The 24,565-nt window shown below is 44.2% G+C and overlaps 1 protein-coding gene across 3 annotated transcripts in view; it reads left to right on the forward strand.

Annotated features, from left to right (window-relative positions):
• The first annotated feature begins 1,335 nt into the window (after positions 1–1,335).
• carmil1 (capping protein regulator and myosin 1 linker 1) overlaps positions 1,336–24,565 on the forward strand; it is a 30,863-nt gene continuing 7,633 nt past the window's right edge. Inside the window, exons 1-30 of one of the 3 annotated variants that reach the window (XM_086279551.1) lie at positions 1,336–1,730; positions 7,154–7,251; positions 10,651–10,701; positions 15,631–15,690; positions 16,056–16,177; positions 17,183–17,280; positions 17,371–17,441; positions 17,739–17,812; positions 18,099–18,174; positions 18,345–18,433; positions 18,620–18,714; positions 19,269–19,355; positions 19,454–19,557; positions 19,652–19,729; positions 19,820–19,896; positions 20,064–20,168; positions 20,458–20,527; positions 20,647–20,728; positions 20,822–20,921; positions 21,007–21,061; positions 21,161–21,333; positions 21,540–21,608; positions 21,702–21,795; positions 21,868–21,966; positions 22,390–22,518; positions 22,630–22,752; positions 22,850–23,025; positions 23,182–23,269; positions 23,368–23,520; positions 24,164–24,230. In XM_086279551.1, the coding sequence (XP_086135677.1) occupies positions 1,490–1,730; positions 7,154–7,251; positions 10,651–10,701; positions 15,631–15,690; positions 16,056–16,177; positions 17,183–17,280; positions 17,371–17,441; positions 17,739–17,812; positions 18,099–18,174; positions 18,345–18,433; positions 18,620–18,714; positions 19,269–19,355; positions 19,454–19,557; positions 19,652–19,729; positions 19,820–19,896; positions 20,064–20,168; positions 20,458–20,527; positions 20,647–20,728; positions 20,822–20,921; positions 21,007–21,061; positions 21,161–21,333; positions 21,540–21,608; positions 21,702–21,795; positions 21,868–21,966; positions 22,390–22,518; positions 22,630–22,752; positions 22,850–23,025; positions 23,182–23,269; positions 23,368–23,520; positions 24,164–24,230 (3,004 nt within the window). In that variant the 5' untranslated portion in view covers positions 1,336–1,489. Of the gene's footprint in view, positions 1,731–7,153; positions 7,252–10,650; positions 10,702–15,630; positions 15,691–16,053; positions 16,178–17,178; positions 17,281–17,370; positions 17,442–17,738; positions 17,813–18,098; positions 18,175–18,344; positions 18,434–18,619; positions 18,715–19,268; positions 19,356–19,453; positions 19,558–19,651; positions 19,730–19,819; positions 19,897–20,063; positions 20,169–20,457; positions 20,528–20,646; positions 20,729–20,821; positions 20,922–21,006; positions 21,062–21,160; positions 21,334–21,539; positions 21,609–21,701; positions 21,796–21,867; positions 21,967–22,389; positions 22,519–22,629; positions 22,753–22,849; positions 23,026–23,181; positions 23,270–23,367; positions 23,521–24,163; positions 24,231–24,565 lie in introns of those variants that run through there. The other 2 variants (XM_086279550.1, XM_086279552.1) reach the window with 2 other exon arrangements.

The raw sequence follows: 24,565 nt of genomic DNA on the forward strand, positions 1-24,565 counted from the left end.
GAATACGCATAGGTTCATTAACATATGACGTATACATACAAACAAAGAGTACCTTGCCTGTGCGTTGTGTGTGTGTGTGTGTGTGGGGGGGGGGGTCAGAATGTGACCCCATAAAGACTTCTCTGAAGCTGCTGGTCTGGAACTCCAGCAGTTCATCTAAACAAAAGGCGCTTAGCCTAAAACAGATATAGATGTTTATCCTACCATGAAACAATAAGAGCAGGGACGACCTCTCTCGTGACCCCAGAGTCTGAGTGTGCATGCCAGAACACTCTGGGAGGCACACAGAGTCTTTACAGACTGCTAAGGATCAAACCTCTATCAATATGCAATTGATTATAAAACTAAGCATATATGAGTAAATATTTCTAAGCATAAATGACAATCAACCATATAAACCTAACAAACCACGACAGTTCTTTCCAAAGTGAGGAAAGGATTGATTAAGAATAACCTGAAATATTCGACTGAGTTCTTTAGAACAAGATTTAATCAGCCAGCCACTAGTGTTATCAGGACCCTGGCTCGTCTTCACGTTAAATGCATGAAAGGCCTTTTGGATATCTCTGAGTTTAATGATAAAGTGCTGAGTATCTTTCTGTTTCTGTTCCAAAATATTCTTGCTAAAATCAGAAGAACATATTCAAGGCATTTGCAAAATCTCTGTCTGAATTAAAACCGTCTAAAATGATCCGACTGCTGCTCTTGGGATTTTGAAGCCCTGCTATTTTTTGCAGAAAATTTGTTTTGTGTGTGCGTGCGTGTTGTCTTGAAGGATTGAAGGCCTTCAACACAATCTTCTCTTAGGGTGGCTGTATCTCAGGAGGCAGAGCAGGTGTCCAGCCTGATACTAACCCTGCAGAGCTGCTCGGTATCATCGGCGTATGAATGACTGTGAAGGTAGAAAGCACCTGTGTCGAAAAAGCTCTGAAAAACTATTTGTGTGCACAGGTGAATGAGGCAAGTGTTGTATAACATCAGTCCATTTAACATCTTATGTATGGACTGGTGTCGCCTCTTCACTGCTCAGACTGTAACTGGTGTACCAGTCAGTGCATATACTGGTACACGGCTGTGTACAGCTCCACTGTTCATGAAAATAAAACTAACAATGTCACTAATATGTGCCATCCTAGAGCAGCTGTACTACCTGTGCAGCCTGAGGGACTTGCAGGTATCGTCTGTCTTTTTATTATTATTATTTCTTTTAGACTGGTGAAGTTAAAGAAAGCGACTGTGCAGCAGCAACTGGACGCCAGGTGTCCCCAGTCTCCCATTTTTCGCAGCAAGGGGAATCCTGCTGGAAAGAAGGGCTGACTGGAGTGTGTGAAGAAGTGCGTCCGCATGAGTTGTTTTCACACACACACGCCACTTTCGGGTACTTTTCAAACTGAAACTACTTTTAATCCATTTTTAAACTCCTCCGGGTTTCCTTCAGCCGCAGTAATGCAGACGTAAAGTCAGAGTGTGTGTAGGCATGTAGGAATGGATGAAGACAGTTGCAATTAGGAAAGCAGGGTGGCGACAGGTAGCCAAAGATAAGGGAAGAAAACGGGACTACACCTTTACCGCATTACTCGCCGCTTCCATCGGTGGAAGTTCCGCACAGCAGCCGCCTTTCTTCTCAGGTCTGCCCGCTTCTCCTGAACTCTCCAGCGGATTCCTCTTAGGTGTTTACTCCGGCACAATCATGTCTGAGGAAACAACGGATTTCCCTAACGAACTGTTCGGTAAGGTTACGATAGCGGGGATTCGTGTTTACGCCAGCTGACCGACGCGTGCGCTGCGCTGTTATTGCCCTCAAAATAAAATAAAAAGTTCGGAGTTCGTCGAACTGTTTTGACGTGGCTCAGCTGGCTCAGACGTCTTTTAGCTGCAATGGTTTAAAGGGAACAGCGCCATGTAAAACTTAACGCATTGATCTGATAGCGGTGACGTTGTGTTTTTACTCGCTTTTGAAATCACTGCGAGTCACTTTGAGACTCTCAGAAGTTACATAGAAGTTGAAGTTTTCTAAATATACGAGTGTTTACTACAATTCTGGGCCAGTGTTTTGGAAAGAATAACGTGATTCAACTGAAGGCAACAAGCTCATATTAAAACACACTAACTTCAGTAAACAACAGCTACACTGTCCTGCTAGTACTGGATCACACTGATTGGGCCTTTTATTAACAGGTGAAATAATCTCTGGTTTTCATTTGTCCATTTCTGTAAAAATAAAAAAGTCATTTTCATGCCCTGGGGCTTTGGCTGGCTACCTGAGAGTCTCTCCTCTGCTGCCACTTCCTTATCTGAAGTGGGGGAGAGGGGTGTGTCTGTGAAATTCCTTTGGATTGTGGGATATTATCAACACAGACTGCCTGGATGACTGAGTGTCAAAAAAGAAGTGTAAATCACTGCATTTAGCTGGAGAGAGTAGCCTGAACTGAAATAAAACACCTTGCTGATACAGCCAGACAGCTGCAGGTCCATGTGTTTGACCTACATTGACTTCTGCAGGCTGATGTTGGACTGAAGCCACCTGCAACCTATTTTAGAACCAGTGTCTTACTTACTGACAGTTTTAGAGACAGCGGTGGGCCGTGAGGGTGGAGAGGCCGATTAAGGAAAAGCTTGAAAAACCATGAGGTCTTTCTATTTATTAGCTCACCATTAGCAGACTCAGATACTGCGTGATGAAGCTGACTCACTACCCCGTGCTCTCTGTTACGGTGTCTGCAGACCAGTCTCACACTGTATATCTGCGCTGACCGATGAATGGGGCTTTTTGTAGGCAGCCCTGCTGTTGGTTTTAACAGGACGGGCTGACCTGATGCTGCTCATCGTCAGTAATTTAAAACTAGGAGGGGAAAAAAGCTTATCGGCAGCGCTCGTTAGGCCTGACCTTTGTGTGCACAGAGACTGAACTAATGAAAAGTGAGGAGGATCAGATGCTGGGTGATTACATGCCAAAAGCTGTGTGAGAAAGTTCAGCAAGTATACGGACACCCATTCATTTCTTGTCTAATTTTTAAGCAGTCAATTTTACAAATAAATAACTAGAACCCATATGAAAGTAGACAGAGTCCATCTAATACCCCAAAATGCCAGTAGCTCAGCATTTCAGAGCCACATTTATCCCTCAAAAGTTGGTAGAGATTAAAAGCATTGCTGTCAAAGAGAGACTGCCAGACTTTTATTTAAGAAGTGGCCAAAAATACACCAAAAAGTATCAGGTTAGGCAGCTTTGTCTTTATATTCAGGTGTTGTTATACTCCCATTCCCACAGGTTATTTTAAAGAGCTGTACTAGGACATGTTACAGTACAAGTCCTGTTAAAGTGGCAACAAGTCAGCTTGTGGAATCTCTTCACTGCTAGATATTCTATAATCAGCTGGCATTATTGCAAACCAGAAGGGTTTAGGAGCCACAAAGGTCATGTAAAGTTACAGAGCGAGGTCGCTGAGGTGCATAGAGCATAAACGTCACCAGGACTCTGCTGACTCATCAGCATTAACATCAGCACAAAAACTGTGCACCGGGAGCTTCGTGGCATGAGCTTCTACAGCCCAGCCTCCTGTAGGCGTGACGTGCAGAGCCAGCACCTGTGTCCATAGCTTCGATGTCTCTAAATGTGAGCTTGTGCTGTCTTATAACTTCTGGCTGTGTAAAGAAGTCACAACCAACAGTTCAGGTTCAAAGCAGGAACTGTGATTTAAGTCAAAGACAAAACGAGTCTCGAGCCTCTCAAATCATAAATGAGAATCTGGAAGAATTAATTGTATAAAGGATGAAGCCGTCTGCACAGCATTTAATGGACTTTCAGAAAATAGTAAAGACTGAATTTCTGCCAGTGTGAAGTAACTGGAGAGTGAGAGCAGACGTTTGTTTAGATTCGGCATGTCGCAGGTTGTTACTCTACACTAATTAGTCTGCTGGGAAGTGGAACGTGTTTTTTATAGGAGCGGGTTGGACATGTGTTTCTGATCAGCCTCCACGCTGCTTCATGCTCTAATGTTTTGATCCTCCTCATGACCTCATTGTGTGTCTGGGTGGAGGACAGCATGAAGGCGGACCCGTGCTTTTTGACTTATTAAGACTCCTGCACACAGCACAGCGCCGCTCGTTTCTCCTCGTCTCACCCTTGTCTTTTACCCGATGCTTCCCTCTCTGCGTTCCAGCTTCTTCACCCTCGTTCTTTCTTCGTGTCCCTGGACTTCCACACCAATACTAAAACAACATACAGACTTTACGGGTAAACCATTAACAAACCACTACTGGTTCCATCAGGGAGATCAGATGTGGTACATGCTGTGAGCAAATAAGATGTAAGGCAGTCACACTCGGTAAAACAGCACTGAGAGGGAATAACTAAGGAGTAAAATAAATATTTCTGGTGAAAAGCAAGTCCTTCGAGTTCTTGTATGTTCTGATTACAGGAAGCTCCAAGTTATAATGGATGTGGAAAAGCTTTGACTGGATTTTTCTCCACAGAAGTGCCACCAACCAACGTGCACTGCACATAAATGAAAGGAACCGTTTTTGATCAGCATTAGGTCAGTCAAACTTCTCGGAGAGCGATCTGCTCAGTTAAATAGCAGAGGAGGTTGTTAATGAAATGAACAACTGGTGCACTAGAGGGGCAACGATGAGACATCCCCAAACACGTTCATATTATCACAGCTGGATGCCACTGACGTTTTTCCCTACTTATTTTTTCAGACTGTTTTTCCTGTAGTGTTGCATTTGGTTAGAGTCAGTGTCACTACAGGTAGCATGAGCCGATACCTGGACCCTACAATGTTGCACGGGTAGTCCTGATGCACCGTCCTGAAGGTTTGTCTCAGCACAGTCTCAAGAGCCTGGAGGAAATTCCAGGAGACATGCAGTTACTCCAGAGAGCTGAACAAGGCTGTAGAAGACCCTTAGTCCATCAGGAGGACTTATGAGTGAGCTTGCAGGAACAGTCTGAGCGCTGCCAGAGCTACAAAATGACCTCCATCAGGCTACTGGTGTGAATGTTTCTCACCAAACAATCAGAAACAGGCTTCACCAGGGTGGCCTGAGGGCCTATTGGGGACCCTATGCTCACTATCTGGCACCATAGAGCGCAGTTGGCATTTAGAATACAAGACCAGAATTGGCAGGTCCACCAGTGGTGCCCTGTGCTTCTCACAGGGACACATAGCCCTTTTCAGGCTAGCCAACAGCAGCCTGATTGCCTTCAGGTACTGGGATGTCAGACCCTACACTGGCACACTGGGTCCTGGGTTCCTCCTGGTCCTCGACAGTGCCCGGCCTCATGTGTATGCAGACAGGAACTGCTGACTGGCTTAAATCCATCCTTTCTCAGCACAAACCTCTAGAATCCATCTTGTAATGCTAGTCTAAATTCTAGAAGGCAGTCTTACGTACGTATTAGTGACCTCTTTGAGCCGGCCATACAAAATATCATTTGGTGTGATTTGTCCTTCTTTTGGTGCGCATGGCCCGCCCGTCTCCTTCGATGCTGACAAAGCAAGAGATTGATGCTCAGGGAACCGTCCTGCTCCAGCACAGCTGCGTTGGCGACCTCGTCGTTCAGTATTCATAATAGGAAGCAAAGGTGAAAGCTTTCTATGTGGTTCCTTTATGTAGACATAGTTGTTTAACAGAGAGCTTCATTTCTAACGTTTCTATTCTCGCTCTTTGTACTGTGGAGAAACTCGATGTTCATCATGAACATCATGCAGCTTCTTAAACAAATGAAATCATTTGCATGATAATCTGGAAGTGATTCCAGTTCAGTGAAGGATGAGTTTCTCGTAAAGAAATGGACACTCTGCATTTACACTCAGCCTGTCGACACTAAACCCTCGTAAATAAAAACACGTTCTAAGTGATTGATTCTTTTTTCTGCGTGCATAAAAAAATGATAGCTAATGTTTGGTGTTGTGTTCGCGGTGCAGCCTTCCATCACTCATGTTTCCCTCTGCAGCTCATTAACTTTTGTCTGCTCTCTCCTGTAGAGAGACAACAAGATGCAGGTTGACACATAATTTGTGTTTTAGTGATTGCAAACCACAACTCAGTTTGCAGCATAAAGACGTTTTTTTTTTAAAAACATTTATTTATTGGTTTTAAACAGTTTTACATGGTGCACCGTGAGCTAAAGAAAAAATAAAAAAAACACTAAATAAGCAAACTAAGAACCCCTTTTTAAAAACACTATAATGATCTGGTTAGAAACACATAACTACTTGGGAGAAATGTTACAACTGTCTCGGTTTACTCTGACATTTGGAAATAACAGCTTTCCTCCTGGTAGGGCGGATGCAGGTTTTAAATTTTGGTTCGATCAAGGTATAAGAAAAGTGTCTGATATATTTAGGAATAATACTCATGTCTTTTGAACAACTTGGAAGTACTTTTTCTATTCCTGTCAAACATTTTTTTTAAATTTCTTCAATTAAGAAATTTTATCTTAACCACACAAGGTGACAGCTTAGAAATCTCCACCTCCTCCTCTCTAGAGAGCACAGTAAAGCATCTAAATGGGCGAGGCCGAGTTTCTGCATTGTACAAATTATTTATGGAAAATTCCAAAGAATCAACACAGTCTGTTTTAGAGGCTTGGAGGAAGGATTTGCAAATGAACATATCTGATGATGAGTGGTATAAATCACGCTCCTTCGCCCAGAGTCAGACAATTAATGTGCAATCTCGACTACTTCAATATAAATGGTTAACAAGACAATATATTTCACTGTATATGGGAGTGTCCACATGTGAAAATCTTTTGGGAAAAGGTAATAAATCTGTTGAGTCAAATTATTGGTGATGTGATCCATGTGGACTTAACAGCCTGAAACTCTAACTTGATTTGTGTATCTGTCCTTCCCTTTTGTTATGGTTTGCTTTGTTTTTGTTTCTATTGTTATGTTGTTTCTGTTGTTGTTGTGGTTTTGTTTTTATTTATTTATTTTTACTTTATACGTTTTTTTTCTTTTAATTATTTCTTTATGTTTTAAGACCATCTCAGAACACAATTCTTCATTAGTAAACGAGACGTGTTAATCTGACCTGAAAGCATCTGCAGGCCACCAAATCTCCCATCCTCCTATTGTTGTGTAACCTGTGATCCCTCCAGCTGTTCTGGTGTCAATTGTCGTGAGTTTTTGTGTGTTTGTAGAGAGTGTGCGGGAGGCAGTGGGGCGCAGGGTGAAGCTGACCCTGAGGCAGAAAGTCCAGCTGGAGGTCAAAGGTGACAAGGTGGAAAACAGAGTGCTGGTAAGTGACAGCTGTTTAGTGCTTTTTACTGTAACCATGTGTACTCACAGTTGTTGTTAAACTTTTGTTTTTGTGCCCTTTTTGGCATCAGGAATGTTATATGTGATGGGTGGGAAGCAGGAAGTGTCACTGCTCTTAACCCTGGAAAACACAGTAAGCTGAGTGTGTGTGTGTGGGCATGTTGCTGGAGCGGGAAGGTGATGAAGCAGGAAGTGCAGGCTGACGGTTTATCGCCACACGCAGCAGTTTGTATGTCTGTAGGAATTCATCTTCTTCTCATCTCAATGCTTACTCAGTATTTATTTGAATAGGCAAAATACAAAAGGGTGCTCTCAAATACTCCAGATGTCGTGCGAGGAGCGCTGCACAGGCAGTGTTTTTGTGGTCATTTTGGTTTTTTAGTTGCCTCGACGCGACTGTAGATTAGCAGCAGCCGGTGACTGATGAAGACCAGCGAGGAAGGATCGGTGCCATTTTTTTGAATGTTTGAGTGTTTATATATCACAACAGAACAACCCGCACCTTTAAAATGAAACTTCTATCAGCAGTCTTGGTTCTGATATTGTGAGGTTTTCTCGTCAGCTCGTGTGCGGTTGTTAAATATTTTGTTTGCAGCAGCAGCAGCTCGTCCGCCGGGAGCTGCTGCTGCTCTGAGTCACGTTGGGAGTGCTTCCTTGTTTGGGTTCAGTTTCTCTGCAGCTCTACAATCTTTAAAAAGTGTAAAAACTGATGCACAGCTTTTCCCCTGTTTTCAAAATGAGCAGCCATTCTGAAACTTTTGTTTTGATTGGCGATGTCGGAGCAAACAAAAGAAGGAATGTTGCTTAAGTTGCTTAATTGCAGGGTGGACGTTGTGAAATGGGCCTCATGGTCGAAGTTGAAGAGGGGCTGGTAGAGCTTGATATCAGAGCTCTGTGGTGCTGCTGTTTCATGCCAGGCTGGAAAGCACCTCCTTATGGACACGGCTTCGTGAGTGGCGACATTGTCGTGCAGAAACAGGAAAGGAAATACCTCAAACGTTTGGCACCAAGTTGAAAGCAAAATATCGTTATGATGAACTTTGTTTTGATTGAACAAGCTGTGCTAAGATGACGGGCTGATATTTACAGTTTAACCACTCAGGGGGTTTTTACCTGCAAGCCTCATTTGTACGAGCGCCGTTTTCCTTTTCTTTGTGTTCTTTTGTGTAGGAATCATGGAAGAATTTCCACACATACTGGGGAAGTCCTGAAATGAGGAAGTGGTGCAGAAATGAGGACTGATTGTTGGAACTTTTTGTTTGGTGATGTTGCTGCAAATATGATGCAGCAAAAGTAAAACTCTTATGAACTGTTGGAAGACGCAGAGCAGGGATAGGTGGGTGTTACCGGGCTATCTGGTTTCACCTAACTGCAGGTTTGTGTGAGTGTGGGAATAAGAACAGACAAATGAGTATCACCACTTCTGCTTAAAGCTCGTCCGCTCAGCTCAGGAAGTGCCTTCAAGCTCAGTTCATTTTTTTACATCTTTAACACACTTGTGTTTTCCTTTGGCCACATACCACGGCTCTGCAGCTCCTGTCAGGACTTGACTGAAGCAACCCACTCACAGCCACAGGGTGTTGGGACACACACATTCCACAGCTGTATATCAGCAGTTCTACCCTATAGCTATAACTTCTTGAAATGAGCCAGCGTGCTCAGTGTTTCGCGATAAAGCGTCCTGCTGGGTTTCTTTTCATTTGTGGAAATTAAAGTAAAAAACACATTTTTCTCCTGAACTCCAACCCAGTGAACATGAATGTGTGTCTGCGTCCTGCATGTCAACACCAGGAATGAGTTTGTTTGTGAAGATGTGGGTCTGTAGTTTACCTTTGTGAAACCACTACAGCTGAGCGTTCACACTGTCGATGTCTTTTGCACCCACTTCAATCGTCACTGACTCCAAACTATGAAGGAAACGTGTCTGAGCTGACACACAAAAGCTACAGATTATAATTTTATCTATTTGTAATATTTGGGTCTCAGGACTGAGTGCTGGTGACCATCTAAATGTGCCCTCCATATCCACACGACACCAGTTTGTGTGCAGATTATTTTATTTGTTACAACTAAAAATTGATCATTTCATCTCAATTAATAGATTTTTTCAAATATTTTTTGTGCCTTTCGCACAAAAGGCAGCGTTTGAACATGAATATCTTAAAGACTGTTAAAGATAAAAGCTCAGGATGAACCTGCAGGCTTCGACAGCACTTTGATGCACTCTGGTTCAGACGCTTTGCATCTGATTTCTCTTCCCTAGTCTGCTTACGTGGACTTACTCACCTGCTCACTGCAGCTCGTCTGCAGAACGACCTGAAACAGGCCCGCCCCTCGGTCCATCGTCTGAGACAGTCGTATCTTCTTGGCTCGCCTCAGATGTAACCTGGAGTGACCTCACTAAACTGTAGGCGCCACAGCTGGCTCGGCCTCCTGTGGCGTACAGCTCGCTTTCACTGCCCCACTTTGTTTCCTATAAAATCGTTGCAGTGAAAGTGTGATTACAAGGACCATTTACATCCCCACCATTTCACACCATAATTCATCAAACATCTCAAAAATAAGTCGCTAATTTTGTCTGTAGGAGTCTGGCTAAGGCCGAGCGAGCAGCCGTAATGCGCACTTGCTCCCCGCCAGGATTGAGGTTCAACACGTGGTGAAAGATAATGTGTATTATTATCCCACTGGGCTAAAAACCTCTCCAGAAGCCGGCGCTGCTGCCAGCTTCTCTGCGAGGGAGAATACACAAAGCTGTTGGGACCAAAGGCCCAGAGGGACTGCTGCTCACATTTAGACTGAAAATGACTAAATTTCCTTTATTCTATTTATTTAGTTTTTCATGTGTAACATCATCAACGCCACAATTACAGTTTCTAAATTGCTCTTCCAACCGCAGGGAGTCCATTTGAATTCTTTTTCATTTTTTCTTCTTGTTGTTATTATGATTGTTATTATTATTATTATTGATGCATGAAAACCCTTTTTTGCCTGTTTTATTTAAGGGTGATTTCTTGTTGGGCGCTGATTGTACTTCATGACAGACAGCTGGAAACTCAGTGGCCAAGCTGTTCTTTGGGTGGATGCGTACACTGTAGTGCAGATGAGTCCATGTGGTCGCTAAAGCAGGCGGGCACACAGATGTCCTCGCTGTCCACAGTCAGACCCCAGGATTTAGGTTGAACAGTTGCTGGCTGTGCGGTAGATGACTGTAGAGCGTGTAGAATAACCGTATGGATGTGTGGTTAAATGTGTAGTCCAAAGCACTGAGCGTTCATTCATTTAAAAAGAAAAGTCTTCCACATGTTTTCATTCATGTCAGAAAGCAAAAACTCAGTTTCTTCATCCTCATCTGTTGACCGTTGTCTGTCTTTGTCCTCAGGCTTTGGCTTCACATCGAGCCTTTCTGCTCACAGCACGAGTCCCCTCTAAGGTTAGTGACCCCGTTCATCTCACACTTTTTATTTCAATCTTTGTCTTTGTGTTTTGTGCTAAGTCGCAGTCTTTGACACGCTGAATGTCAGCCCGTTGGATCGGCCACTGTCACAGAGAGCGTTTTGACTGGAGGGCAGCCTCGCCCCGAGCGTGACTACAGACTGTATTAATCTGTATTTCATCACAAAGTACAGCTATGTTTGTTATTAGTCAGACATTACCTCCAAACACACCTTTGTTTTTGGGCACTTGGCTGTGTGTTAACAGGATGTGTTTAACTATTATACTCTGGGGTGTTTTGATCACATGATTTGCCGGGCTTCCATGTTTGCTAATTATCCTCCTTTTCATCCCGGACAGCTCCAGCACAGGTTAACATTCAGAAAAGTCCCCTGCATAAACACTATGGTTCCCTGATAAAACACATTACCTTTCATGCATGTGCTCATGGTTTTTATTGGTCATATTGAACGTTACAAACCCACATTTTTTCTTGATTTCTCCGTATGTCTGAATTGTCGCATCTCTTCTCCCCGTTCTCTCGCTGTTTCCTGCATGTGCCTCTCTACACAGTTGAGCAGGTCTCAGCACCATATGGAGACATTTGATAGTTTTACCCACAATGCAGCTGTGAGAAATCAGCCTGTGGGAAAGAAAAACAGTGACAGGAAGAAAAGTTCAACCTAGAGGGCGAGAGGCAGGAACGGAGAGGAAAAACATTCTGGAAAGAGCAGAAAAGTAAAGATTTAACTATTTTCTTGAACTCTTCAGACTGAGAAAGATACGAAGGATCGTGAAATGTTTACGCTGCTTTATTTTTAGGCTGCCTGGGCACGATACGGAAGAGCAAACGTGACGTAAAACTAAGGAAAACCCCCCGTACTCTATCCCAAAACCCATTTTCAGCTGAATCCTGAATCTTTGTGTTTCCTCGTTTTAAGTTTAATAAACTGTTTTTAGAACTTCCGGCTCATCACAGTTCTGTATAATTAAAAAAGAGAAGTAGCTCTGTGGTTAAACACAGTTTCCACGATGCTTCCTTTTTGGTAGCATCTATTTTCATTGCTCCCTGGTGACTCTCGAGGGTTTTTTTTTTCTTTTTTGGGGGCTTCTTAGCAATGAGTGTGTGAACCAGGCCAGACAGAGACATAAAGTCTGATTCAAAGTGAAACTGAGTCCTGGGACTTTGCTCAAACTAAAACTAAATGGCTGTTTGGCTCCAGAATGTCAAACACAGAATCGTGACCCCAGAAACGATGTATATGTTGGAAATATGGCACATAATCATGGAAATCTCAGTCATATACGGCGTATAGAGGAAGATATAAGACGAACACAGATGAACAGATCCCTGCTAATCAGTGCAAACTGACAAAGTAATAAAGTAATCACATTTTCCTCGCGTCTCGGTAATGTCACCATATTATTTGTCAGATAATTTCATTAATGCAAACACCAGCACCGTTAACGAGAAGCATTAATTCATCAGCACTTTTGTTTACATGTGTTTTTTATAAGAAATCAGAACAAAATAACTGAATAGACTGATTAAGTTTGTCTCTGTATTTTTGTTTAAGAGGATTTCATTGCTACCACAGTACAAACACAGTGGAGAGGTCCACTTTAGTGCCTCGGTGGAGCTTTGAGCCTCAGCTGTATCCCAGCTGATGAGCTGCTGTGAAGTCGGACAGTCTGCGAGGATGGACTCGCCTCTGGAGCCAGCTTTAAGGGGGCGTCAGAGGAAGTGTTCTGGCTCTGTGGTTTTCGATCTATGTTGCCAGTTGACGTTAATAGTTGCGTCATCACTATTGTTTTATTTAAGGTTGTTTTACGTTGTGCAATCGTTGCTGTCGGAGATTCCCTTATGACGGGATAATTGTTTTGTCTAAGCAAATGTTGTCTTTGATTATCAAATGACTGAAATAAGACTTTGTAGTTCAATGAGTTTAAAGCAGGCACTTTGTTAGCCGAGCGACTTTATTGGAAGCCACAGTAGAGGCCCCGTGTTTAAAATGAGTAAATTATGACTGAAGTTACGTATCACGCCTGTAAAAATCAGAGCAGAGTTTAACTTATTTGAAGTTTCTTTAATCAAAGTTTGGACCTGTGGAGGACCGACTGTGCTTTTGTTTGTCCGGGTTAATCCGGTTACCCGACTGAACAGAGCTCCTCAGATCAAAGTTGTCGGTCTTTTCGTGACACATTTAAAACCTTCCTTGTTTTAAAAACACGTTATGATGATGAGTTGCGATGTTCAGAAACACGAGTGAACCTTACAGGCTGCAACGTGTTTCAGCTCCGCCAGCTGACCCCTGATCTGTTGTTCCACAGTGGGCCAGCGGTTTTTCTAACTGTGTAGGAAGAGAGTGGAACAGAGGGCGGTTTGTTCCTCGGTGTGTACTGTCCCAGCCCAGAGAGGCAGCGGGGAGGGGGGGGAGACAATGGAGGAATTTAACAGCTGGTGAGGAGGGCAGGGAGGGGGCACGGCTCGCCCTCTCGCTCTGCTTTTCGCTTCGTTTCTTATTGATTTCTTCTACTCGGGCAAAGTCCAAACCGTCCTCTCTTCCACCCTCCTCCCCCTCTCGCTCTGCATCGCACCTCTTCATCGTCTGACAGCTCTCCGGTCACTCCATCTCTTTCGCTTTCTTTTTCCGCCTCCCCCCTTCGCCCCCGCCATCGTTGTTGTGCTTCTCCCTCTTTTCCTCAGTCACACTTGTTCTTTTTGGCAGCGACCGCACATTATTTTTACTCTCTCTCTGGATTCAAAGGGAAGCGAGTGTGAGGCTCTGCTCCAGACATTTGTTCTGCAGACTATTTGTAGCCTGTGTTTTTTACATTCCTGTAGTCTCGCTGATTTTTCTTCTTGCTCCTCTCTTCAGGGTTTGTTCAGTAGCAATAATAACCCGCCTCGTATCGGCACTGCACACTCTGTCCATCATGGAAAAGCATTTAAGAAATTCCTCACTGGAGAATTGTTGATAGTGTAAATGAAATATAGTCCAGATGATTGGGAAAGCCTCCTTGAACGTTCTTGCGGCACAGCGAACTGTCTCTGTTGCTCAACCACGAAACAAATCGGCGCTTGAGAAGTTATTCTCAGTCCATCTAAAAACAGATACGCACTCATCAAGGTAACACTTGTTCTGCTCCATGACTGAAAGTATGTGGACCCTCAACATTTCAGCCACGTGTGATAGTTTAACGATGATGTTTCATTCTTTCCACCAGATGTTGCCTCGCTTGGCTCACATCAGCATTGCTAACAGTGAAGTTGGCTGATAAGATCTGCCTCGCAGTCGGCCTTCGGTCCTAAATGTGAAGGTCAGGTTCAAACAATGAGCACAAGTGGTGTTCTTAGAGTGGTAGAGATGTGCACCTCTGGCTGCCGTCATGTCCACATCCACGAGAGTGAGCCTCTCATCACCAGTCGTTGCACGCCTCCTGTTTCCTGGTGCAGTTCAGGAGAAAGAAATTAGTTTTCTGTCTGAATTTTTTAGGTAATAATAATACGTTTTATTTATAGGCGCCTTTCAGACCCTCGAGGTCACCTTACAATAACACGAGAACAATAGCAGCAATAAAATATGATAAACATGGCAAAATAAGATTTAGACATAAGGTAAAAAAACAAAACACAAGCATAAAAGTATATAGGTCACGATTTCTGGAAAGAAACTTTGCTGCTGAGTTTTTCAGTATGTTTCGATGCTTTGAGGCGAGTGCAAGGATCCCTGCAACAAATATGCAAAGGAAAAAACTGGGCAGCTCAAACCAAACCTCTCCCTGTACATCCTGTTACCTTCACATCTGCCCAGTTCAGTTGTTCAGACATACAGCTGTTGGCTCAAAAATGTAGATCAAATGTTGTGTGTGCGTGTGCGTGTGTGTGTGTGTGTGTGTGTGTGCGTGTGTGTGTGTGTGTGTGTGTGCGTGTGTGTGTGTGCTCTCCTTCATAGACTTCAGCTTGTCCAGAATGCTGCGGCTCGCCTCCTGACTGGCAGTAGAAAGCATGCCTCTATCACCCCAGTTCTTATTGATTTGCATTGGTTACCCATAAAATATTGTATTGAATTTAAAATATTGTTGCTCACCTTTAAAATTATAAATAATTTAGCCCCTCGTTATCTTGTCGATCTTCTTAGTCTAGATGTCCCTGGACGAGCCCTCAGGTCTTCAGCCCAATTACTCCTCCAGCCTAGATCTAGACTTAAATCTAGGGGTGACCGTGCTTTTGCCCTGGTTGCACCGAATCTGTGGAACAACCTTCCTATCGCTATCCGTGCGTCAGACTCCGTTTTATCTTTTAAATCCCGTTTAAAAACTCATTTATTCAACATAGCTTTTCCATCTCGTTAGCATCCCTGTTTTATATTTGGTTCAATTTCTTATTTATGTACTTTATCTTTTAGCTATATCTGTTCTTAGTAACTTTGTTCTTATATCCCCTTTTATTGCTGTATAATTGTGCCCTTAACCTGATGACATATGTGGTACTTTGTTAATAGTCTTTTATTTAATCATATCTTAATTTTCCTGTTTTTATTGTAAAGCACTTTGGGTTACCGCTGGTCTTTTAAACGTGCTATACAAATAAAGTTGTATTGTATTGTGTGTGTCCGTGTGTGCAGCACCTGAAATCCCTTCATCCAGCTAATGGCAGCTTGTGTTTTGACTGTGTGTGAGGGGTAAACGTTTCCTGGGAAGAGCCCGAGTTTCTCATGCTGAAGGAGGAGTGACTGTAATCACTTCGCTTTGTTTTCCGTTGTAAATGTTCACATTGTGGGAAGAAAAAGCTCCTTTGTGATTGATGAAAAGTAGAAAAACACTTCTGGCTGTTTTTTCTCAGCCTGCTGCCCTTTCAGTGGCTCTTTGATCAGATGTGGAAATACAAGATTACGTTGACGGCGTCTCTTCTGAACCCTTTCAGGTTGAACAGTCCTTCAGCTATCTGGAAATCCAGGGAATCCAAAGCAACAAGCCCACACAGGTACAAACAACATTATAGAGCTTTTCATTCATTACATCGCAGCACACATGACAACATCTGGACTACATGCACATGTGTCTCATGTAAAACATTGACAGCTTTTCCTCATGAAGCTAAAGCAGGCTTGACTCGTGTCGAGAACTCTGACGCTGTCCTCTTGTCCACTGTGTGTCCTTCTGCATCATGTTGGTCTTTTAAACTGGAGAAGTGAAAAAGGCCTCCAGCTCTGCATTAACTCACTCACCTGAATCAGCCTCCTCAGGCTTTCAGGGGAAAACCAATCATCATCATCACGGGGTGTCTGCGTTTCTTCACATCCGTGTTTCCTTCATGTCCGATTCCTTTGTGTGTGTCGCCCCCTGCAGCTGGTGTTGGAGCATGAGCACGGCTCGTGGAGCCTCCGGCTGGGCTCTGCAGAGGAAGTGGACAAGGTGATCGCTCACATCGGCAGCTGTCTGCACCGGATCTGCCCGGCAGGCGTACCGGTGTAGGTACCACACAGCCAGCAGCCGCTGGCACTGTTAGGCTGATAACACAGAACCACAACCTGACAGAGGGTTGGAAAGACCCTTTAAGTGTGAAATAAAGTTTTCAGTGTTCAGTTTATTCAGTAAAGTTTAGAATGATGATGAACAATTAGTTTCCATGTGATACTTAAAACAGGAAAAAGCTCATTTAACAGGAGAAGCATCTTTAACAGCACGGCACCTTTAAGGGTTTGACATCTGTTGGAGGTCATTGTGTTTGCTGGAGGAATTAAAATATAAGTATGAAACAAATCTTCAGGAGACTTTTCTGGACTCTGCTAGAGTGTCGTTCCTGTAATCGGCTGCACGGTGCACGTTTGAAGCAGTCTGACGCTTTCAGATCACTGTCATGACTGATACACGTGTCGGCCTCATTATTCGTCTCTTTGACCATGTTTAATCTGAACGTGTGTGAGAATCAAGAGCCTGAGCAGGTCCAAATTGTGCAGATCTTAAGTTTAAGGTCATCTTCTTATGCACCTCTGAAGCATTTTTAGCACAGCTGTTAGTTTTAGATCCCACAGTGGATCTTTGCAGTGTGTGCAAATCCTCTACAGCAATCCTTCAACGTGGTTTCATTTTCAGGATGTTACAGAAAGTCTCTGTGATGATGGTCGCATCCATGGTGACCACTTCATGTTCACAGTAATTCAGTTGATAGAAATCAGACGTTTGTGGCCTTTGCACCCAGATGAAACCAAATGTATGTTTTCAGTCTAGTTGACTGCTAAACAAATCTCGTCATTAGTTATGAAAATGTGAGTTTAGTCCTCGTTTCTTTTTATTAGCTAATAAAGTCGAGCTTGTCTTTTTTCTTGTTTCCTGTCTTTAGTTTCAGTTGTTGCTTTGGGAGTTTTGTGAAGCTTTTGAAATGATTTTTAAGAAGTGTGGAAATGAATATGAAATGATCCTGTTTTGTTGTCCTGCTTTCTCCTCTTTTGTCCCTTCCTCTCTCTGTAAGGAAGGAAGATGATGAGGAAGTTAAACTTGAATCCCCCGGACAGGCTGGCAGCCCTGCAGGCCATCTGGGACGAGCAGGCGTCAGCTGACCTGGGACCGTGCGGTACATCATCATCACTCACTTCCCAGTTACACCAATTCACATGTTTAAAGTGTCTGTGCTTATTCGCTGCTGTCATGTGATTCTTTGCAGGCGGCTTCTCCCATCAGTACTGGTGTGTGTGTGATTACCTCCGCCAGCCGTACAGAGAGGAAGTCCAGTGGGTCGGTGCTGCTCGCTGGAATCATTACTCTTTTTAATCTGATGAACTTTGTTTCCTCTCTTTCGTCTGTAGTCATCAGCTTCTTTTCTTATCTGCCGCTTTCTGTTTTTCACTGATACCTTTTCCATCTTTTTTTCTTCGCCTGCTTCTCTCCAGATGTTTTTACTGTGATGTCACAGCCATGTTGAAGCAATAACTCAGATTCTTGTCACATCTGCTGGAGCTGCGTGTTTCTGCTCTTTTTTTAAGTTTGTGGTTTCTTTCCTCTCAGCCTCACGTCTTTTCTTGTTGTCACCAGGATGTGGACACCATCTATCTCACTCAGGACACCAAAGAGCTCAACCTGCAGGACTTTGTTCATCTGGACAACAAGTACTGAAACCACTCAACACCTCATTATGTATCGAGAGTGACTTTGAATATGGGGGGACCAGTTTGATCTTCATTTTTTATGTGCAGTATCAACGCATTTAATTACAGATTCAGCTGTTTTGTTGTTGACGCTTCAAAAGGACTCTTGGCATCACATTTTTCATTGTGCTGGGTGAATGAGGTGTAAACTTTCAGGTCAACGTCAGCAGCAGTGTTTGATGTCCTTTTTTCTGTGTCACTGTGTGGAATAAGTGAAGGTAATGAAGGCACATTTTTGTCCTTTCAGGGATTTGATTCCAATCATTACAGTTCTGGAGTACAACCAGTGGTTCACTAAGCTCTCCACCAAAGACTACAAACTGGTAACATCCTGCACAAATCCCGCTTTACCTGTGACATAAAACATCCACACATGGCCTCCTGTGTTTTTATCATAATGTTAAAAATCCTTCGCTATATAATAAAAATTCTTTATTTATTTTTATGTGACTGGGATTCAGTTTAAGACCCGAGTCTGTTTTGTCTGTTTCAGCCGACAGATGTGTGCGACCAGATTTTGAGAGTGGTGGCTCGATCGAGCCGGCTGGAGGAGCTGGTGCTGGACAATGCTGGGCTCAAAAGGTCAGAGGTCAAATAAGAGAGCCAGGCACATGTGATTTGTGCTCATTTTCCGTTCTTCCATATTCTCCACATTTGTCAGTAAAGAATAAAAAGAGACCCCGACTGACCGATCTGCATTGTTGTTGCTCGTGTTGAGACTCTGTTAACAAAATCTTGCTAAGCCTGCTCGCTCTTCTTCTCCTGCAGTGATTTTGCTCAGAAACTGGCCGGCGCTTTGGCACACAACCCCGCCTCCACACTTCAAACACTCAATCTGAGCAACAACTCGCTGGAGGACAAAGGTTAAAAAATGTGTACACACACACAGACACACACACACTACAGGCCGTGACGTATCAGCACGCCCTTAAACATCCCAGGAATACAAAAGAGGCGATGTTCTCGTAGAGCATTACTTCATTTGTTATTGTCCCGGATGAGAACTGGCATTAATTTCACTTCTCATTATGTTTAATTTTTTTTCATCTGTTAAACATTTGTTCAGAGTTCTGTTATCCGTCTCCCTACGGGGCTTCCAGCTGCAGTCAGGCGCCCTCTGGTGGTCATTTCTTTAGCACTTTAAAGTCTAACGCACAGGTGTCGAACTCCAGGCCTCGAGGGCCGGTGTCCTGCAGGTTTTAGATGTGTCCTTGATGCAACACAGCTGATTCAAATGACTAAATTACCTCCTCAACATGTCTTGACGTTCTCCAGAGGCCTGGTAATGAACTGATCATTTGATTCAGGTGTGTTGACCCAGGGTTAGATCTAAAACCTGCAGGGCACCGGCCCTCGAGGCCTGGAGTTGGACATCCCTGGTCTAACGACTTCAAATACTGATGTTTGTTTCCTGCAGGTGTTGCAGCTCTGAGCGCTCAGTTTGCCAAACTGCCCATGGGTCTAAAGCACGTGAACCTCTCCAGGACTTCCATGTCTCCTAAAGGTGAACAAACACAGGGACACTGAGAAGACGTCCTATTTTGTGAATTCTTACCTTTTTTTTTTTTTTTTTTAAGTGCGTGTTGTTGTCATCATTTTCAGGCGTAAACAGCCTCTGTCAGGCTCTCTGCGCCAACCCGATTGTGGCCTCCACCCTCACACACCTCGATCTGTCGGGAAACTCCCTCCGAGGGGACGACCTCCCGGTATGCAGTCATCCTCGCCACCACATCTCGTATCAAACGCCAGGCTGGGCAACACTCGAGCTACAGTCACAGTTTGTGTTTTTTGTCTTCACAGAACCTTCACAGCTTCCTGAGTCACTCAAACGTCCTGGAAACCCTCGATCTGTCCAATAGCGACTGCTGTCTGGAGCAGGTCGGAACAACTTTAAAACTAAAAAGTCGGGCTCTGTGGTTCCATCGCGTTCTGATTATGTTTTTCTTCATCGTTTGTTATTGTGCTTAGGTGTGTTCGTCCCTGCTCAGAGGATCTTTGAAGCACCTTTCTGTCCTCAACATGTCAAAAACAGTCTTTTCTCACAGGTCAGATGTTAATAATGATGCACCTTAGTGTGATGTCTCTGCAGATATCCAATCTGATCACAAATGATGCATTCATTTCTCTTTTGATTTCTCCTTCAGCAAATCTTATCCAACAGTTGTTTTGTCACTTGACATTTATCGATGTGTTGATGCACGTGTCCTCACAGGAAGTGTAAAGATATCCCTCCGTCCTTTAAGCAGTTCTTCAGCTCTGCTCAGGCTCTGACGTCCGTCAGTCTGTCAGGAACCAAGCTGCCTCTGGAGGCTCTGAAGTAAGACTGTGATTTAAACGACACATATTCTGTACACGTTTCACATGAAAGCAAATTTGTCTCTGAAGCGGTTTGACGCTGAAGTAAGTGCTTCAGCCGCTTTGGTCATGTTTGAGCGTAACAGGTCTCCTGTTAGTGTTTTCAGTATAACGTTTAGCTGATTTCTGGAAACCTCAGGGATGTGTTGCTGTTCACACAGAGACAGATGTTAATAAAAGGAAGGATAACCTGGAAAAAGTGACACTGATGTCTGTAAGTCACACTCGCTGATTCATTTGTGTCTCTGCAGATCTTTGCTGTTGGGACTCGGCTGCAACCCGAACCTCAGCGACGTGTCTCTGGACCTCAGCTGCTGTGAGGTAAGACTGCAGCACGCTGCGTGAGTGTGGAGACTACATGTTGTTGTGATTTGTTCTACACAGATAAAGTAAACTGGAAGTATTGGAAAAGTGTTTACAGCGACTGTCTTCTGCTCCAGCTGCGTTCTGGAGGCTCCCAGATCCTGGAGGGTTGTATTGCTGAGATTCCCAACATTACCAGTCTGGATATTTCTGACAATGGTGTGGAAATTTTACTTTTAGTATTAAAGCTGCTCCTGTACTTGCTTTGACTGTGATCTTGGTTCATTCATGTTTCCGTGCTGCCTCACGCAGGCCTGGATATGGATCTGACCACCCTGCTCGTGTGGCTGGCCAAGAACCGCTCCATCAGGCATCTTTCACTGGGCAAAAACTTTAACAACATCAAGACCAAGTGGGTGACAGACAAGCCACAAACATGGGTTTGCACTCTTTGTTTCACTGCGGCACAATTACTCACCTGGTAACGTTTCCTACAGGAATGTGGCTCAGGTCCTGGACAATCTGGTTCATATGATTCAAGAAGAGGAATCCGTAAGAAACTTTAAACACTAAATTCGTGTTTAAGGCTTTAAATTCATCCTGTTTTGATTTTAAACACTCAAAATGTGTCCGTTGCGTCCCCGTTTGCAGCCGCTGACCTCGCTGTCCCTGGCTGATTCCAAACTCAAGGCCGACCTCTCCATCGTCCTCAACGCTCTGGGCAGCAACACCTCTCTGACCAAACTGGACATCAGTGGAAACTCCATGGGAGACATGGGGGCTAAGATTCTGGCCAAAGCCCTGCAGATCAACACTAAGCTCAGGTGAGCTCAGGTGTTTCATCTTTAACTCGTGTTGTGGTGAACATCAAGAAGTTGAAGAGGATTTTAATGTCCTACAGCGATGAGCGTGGGAATCTCAAAAACATCCTGACAATCTTTTCATTTCTAAAAGTTTCTCATAGAGGATACTAAAAGAGTTATTTTCCTTTTTTGGCTGATTAGTTTTTATATTTGTTTTGTATCTGCAGGACGTTAGTGTGGGACAGGAACAACCTGAGCCCGCAGGGGCTGCAGGATGTCGCTGCCGCTTTGGAGAAGTGAGTGTCCAGGAAGGCACAGCTGCCAGCTTTAAAGCCCAGCCCCGGCTTTGGTGTTGTGTGAGTGAATCAAATGTGGTTTTTCCCCATCAGGAACTACACCATCCGTTTCATGCCTGTTCCCATCATGGATGCTGCTCAGGCGCTGAAGGCAAATCCAGAGAAGACGGAGGACGCCTTGTTCAAGGTTTTGGTTTTCTCTGTTTTGGTCGTGTAAAGATCATTTCTGTGTGATCTCACCGTGTGTTTCCTCGTGCAGATGGAGCAGTACCTGCTGAGGAACCACGAGACGCGTAAATACCTGCAGGAGCAGGCGTACAGACTGCAGCAGGGAATCGTCACCACCACCACACAGCAGGCAGGCGCAGCACAGATTTCTCTCTTGGTCTTTTGCAACAACTGTTGTGTGTTTAAGAAACAGATCTGTCAGAGAGGATGTATCTACAATAAAACCTCCCCCAGCACAGAGCGGCTGCAGAGGTGGTCAGGATCAAAGGAATGGCTTTGATCCTACTGCTTGAACTCAGACTTTACAAGTTTAAGAAACACAAGGACACATTCAACAATTTGACTTAACAGTTTTATTGATTACAAAATACGCCATATCGGATTCATATCGGTATCGGCAGATATCCAAATTTATGATATCAGAATCGGTATCGTGCCATCTCTACTCTGTACTGACTTTTATTTAATTGTACAGATCAAAGGGACTTTAAATAATTAAAGTATTCAAAATATCGCGTGCAGTGTTGTCTGACCTTTGACCTCTGTGATGCAGATGATGGACATGATGTGTGTGAGGGTGCAGGATCATCTGAACTCTCTGAGGTTCACAGAGACCAGCGCCGTTCAGGAGGACATGAAGGTGGCCGAGAACCTCATGAGGGATGCCAGAAACTCCAAAACCGTAAGAACGTGCAGCTCACCTCAGATCCACCAACACTAACAGCACAGCCTGTGTGCGGCATGGAGACCGACCCAGATGCTCCTCACTCATATCCTTTACTTTTTATCGCAGCTGCTTCCCAACCTGTACCACCTGAAGAGTGCAGGCTCCACAGGTACGTGTGTCGGAGCTATTCAGGATAAACTGGAGTCGATGGCTGGAGAGGTAGCTGCAGTGATGGACGACCAGCTGCAGGTAAGAACGGCCATTTTTACCCCTGAAACGTGGCTCTAATCTCGGCTGTGTGACGGGAAAGCAAGTCGAGCCTTAAACTCTAACTCGCTCACCTCAGACGATGCTGAGGTCCATGGTGGAGGCTGCAGAGGCCCTGTGTCCTAATGTGATGAAGAAGAGCAGCCTTCGCCAGGAGCTGCTGAAGGCCGGTGCGGGGAGGATGACCATTCCTCGCAGCTTTGCCACCACCACGCTGCTGGAGCAGTCCGGGGTCGACATCATCAATAAGATCAGGTCTGAAATGCAAACGAGGTTCCTTAAAAACACTTAAAGAGCTTCTGATCCTCAGCACACACACTTTTTTAAAATTGTAAAATCTTTTAATACCTTTTGATCTTAATATCCTGGGCACATGTGTAACACGTGTCTTATGTCGCCCGTGTGTGACAGTGAAGTGAAACTCGCCGTTGCCTCGTTTCTCTCTGATCGCATCGTGGATGAGATCCTGGAGTCTCTGTCCAGATCACAGCACACTCTGGTTGGTGTCCTCTTCACCTTCACCTCCACCACCTTTCTTTTTCTCCTCGTCGAGGTCTTCCTGGTTATCCCTCGTTATCTTTCTCTGGCTGTTTTCAGGCTGACCATCTGATCAGAAAGGACCAACCTCTGGTGCATCACAAGCCCCATTTGGAGATGGAAGTCTTAGATGAGACAGTTCTGCAGCCAGAGAGCTACGACCAGGATCAGAACCAAGATCGGGGAAATGACCTGGACGATATGGACTCCATGGTAGGAAAACACAAGTATGAATGATGTGCTACGAATGTTTCAAAGTCATCAGTAACAGAGCACAAGCAGGATTTAAAGAAAACAGGTCTGTTAATCCGTTCAAAGTGATCTCCTTGGGCCCCGCCCCTCCCTGAGCCCCTCCCCCCGCCCCTCCCTGAGCCTGGTTCTGCTGGAGGTTTCTTCCTGTTAAAAGGGAGTTTTTCCTTCCCACTGTCACCAAAGTGCTTATTCACAGGGGGTCTTTTCTCTGTATCCATTATTTTAGGGTCTACCTTACAATATAAAGCACCTTGAAGCGACTGTTGTTGTGATTTGGAGCTTTATAAATAAAACTGAATTGAATTTCAAACATACAAACTTGAAGACAGAGGCAGGAGATCATTTTCTGCTCTGGGTCTAAACTTCTTACATCTACAACATGGAGGAGGAGAATTCACCTCGAAGAGTGAGACTTCCACAGATGTGTGTGAGTACAGCAGAGACCTGGGAGCGGTGTTAGCGCTGCGCTAGGAGGTCACCTTGATGGGTTAACAGCTAAGCCCAAATCTGCTGTGTTTGTTTTTATGGCTGTACTCGTGAGAGTTTCACGTATTTGTGTGACAATAAAAAAAATAATGATTAACAAAAATACTTTGCTGTTTAGATGATACCCAAGTCCAAGAGGAAGAGCATTCTGGTCAGGATGCTGAGGCCCGTGTCTGTGGCGTTTGGTAAGTAACATGTTGAGTCAGGCGCCGGTGACCCTTTGAACCTGGAGGAGGTGGGAAATAAACAGTATGGAGACAGTCGGCAAGCATTTCATCCAGACGGGGAAAAGTGAACTAGATAAACAAATCTACTCATTACTGTTAGTCACTGATGAGACTGACGTCTAAGCATGTAGAAACTCTTCAAAATAAAATATAATACAGCTCCTTATAAGGCTTTAGACCAGGGGTGTCAAACATCAGGCTCGCGGACCAGAATCAGCCTGGCAGAAGTGAAGAAGGACACAGATTTGAACTGTATTTTCATAAGTTTACAATCTGTCTTCTAGTTGTTTCAT

The sequence above is a fragment of the Aulonocara sp. 'chitande type north' Nkhata Bay genome, linkage group LG22, assembly GCF_057382095.1.
Source record: "Aulonocara sp. 'chitande type north' Nkhata Bay isolate Kocher_YH1m ecotype deep benthic linkage group LG22, A_spYH_male_GT1.1, whole genome shotgun sequence".
In the NCBI taxonomy this organism is placed as follows: domain Eukaryota; kingdom Metazoa; phylum Chordata; class Actinopteri; order Cichliformes; family Cichlidae; genus Aulonocara; species Aulonocara sp. 'chitande type north' Nkhata Bay.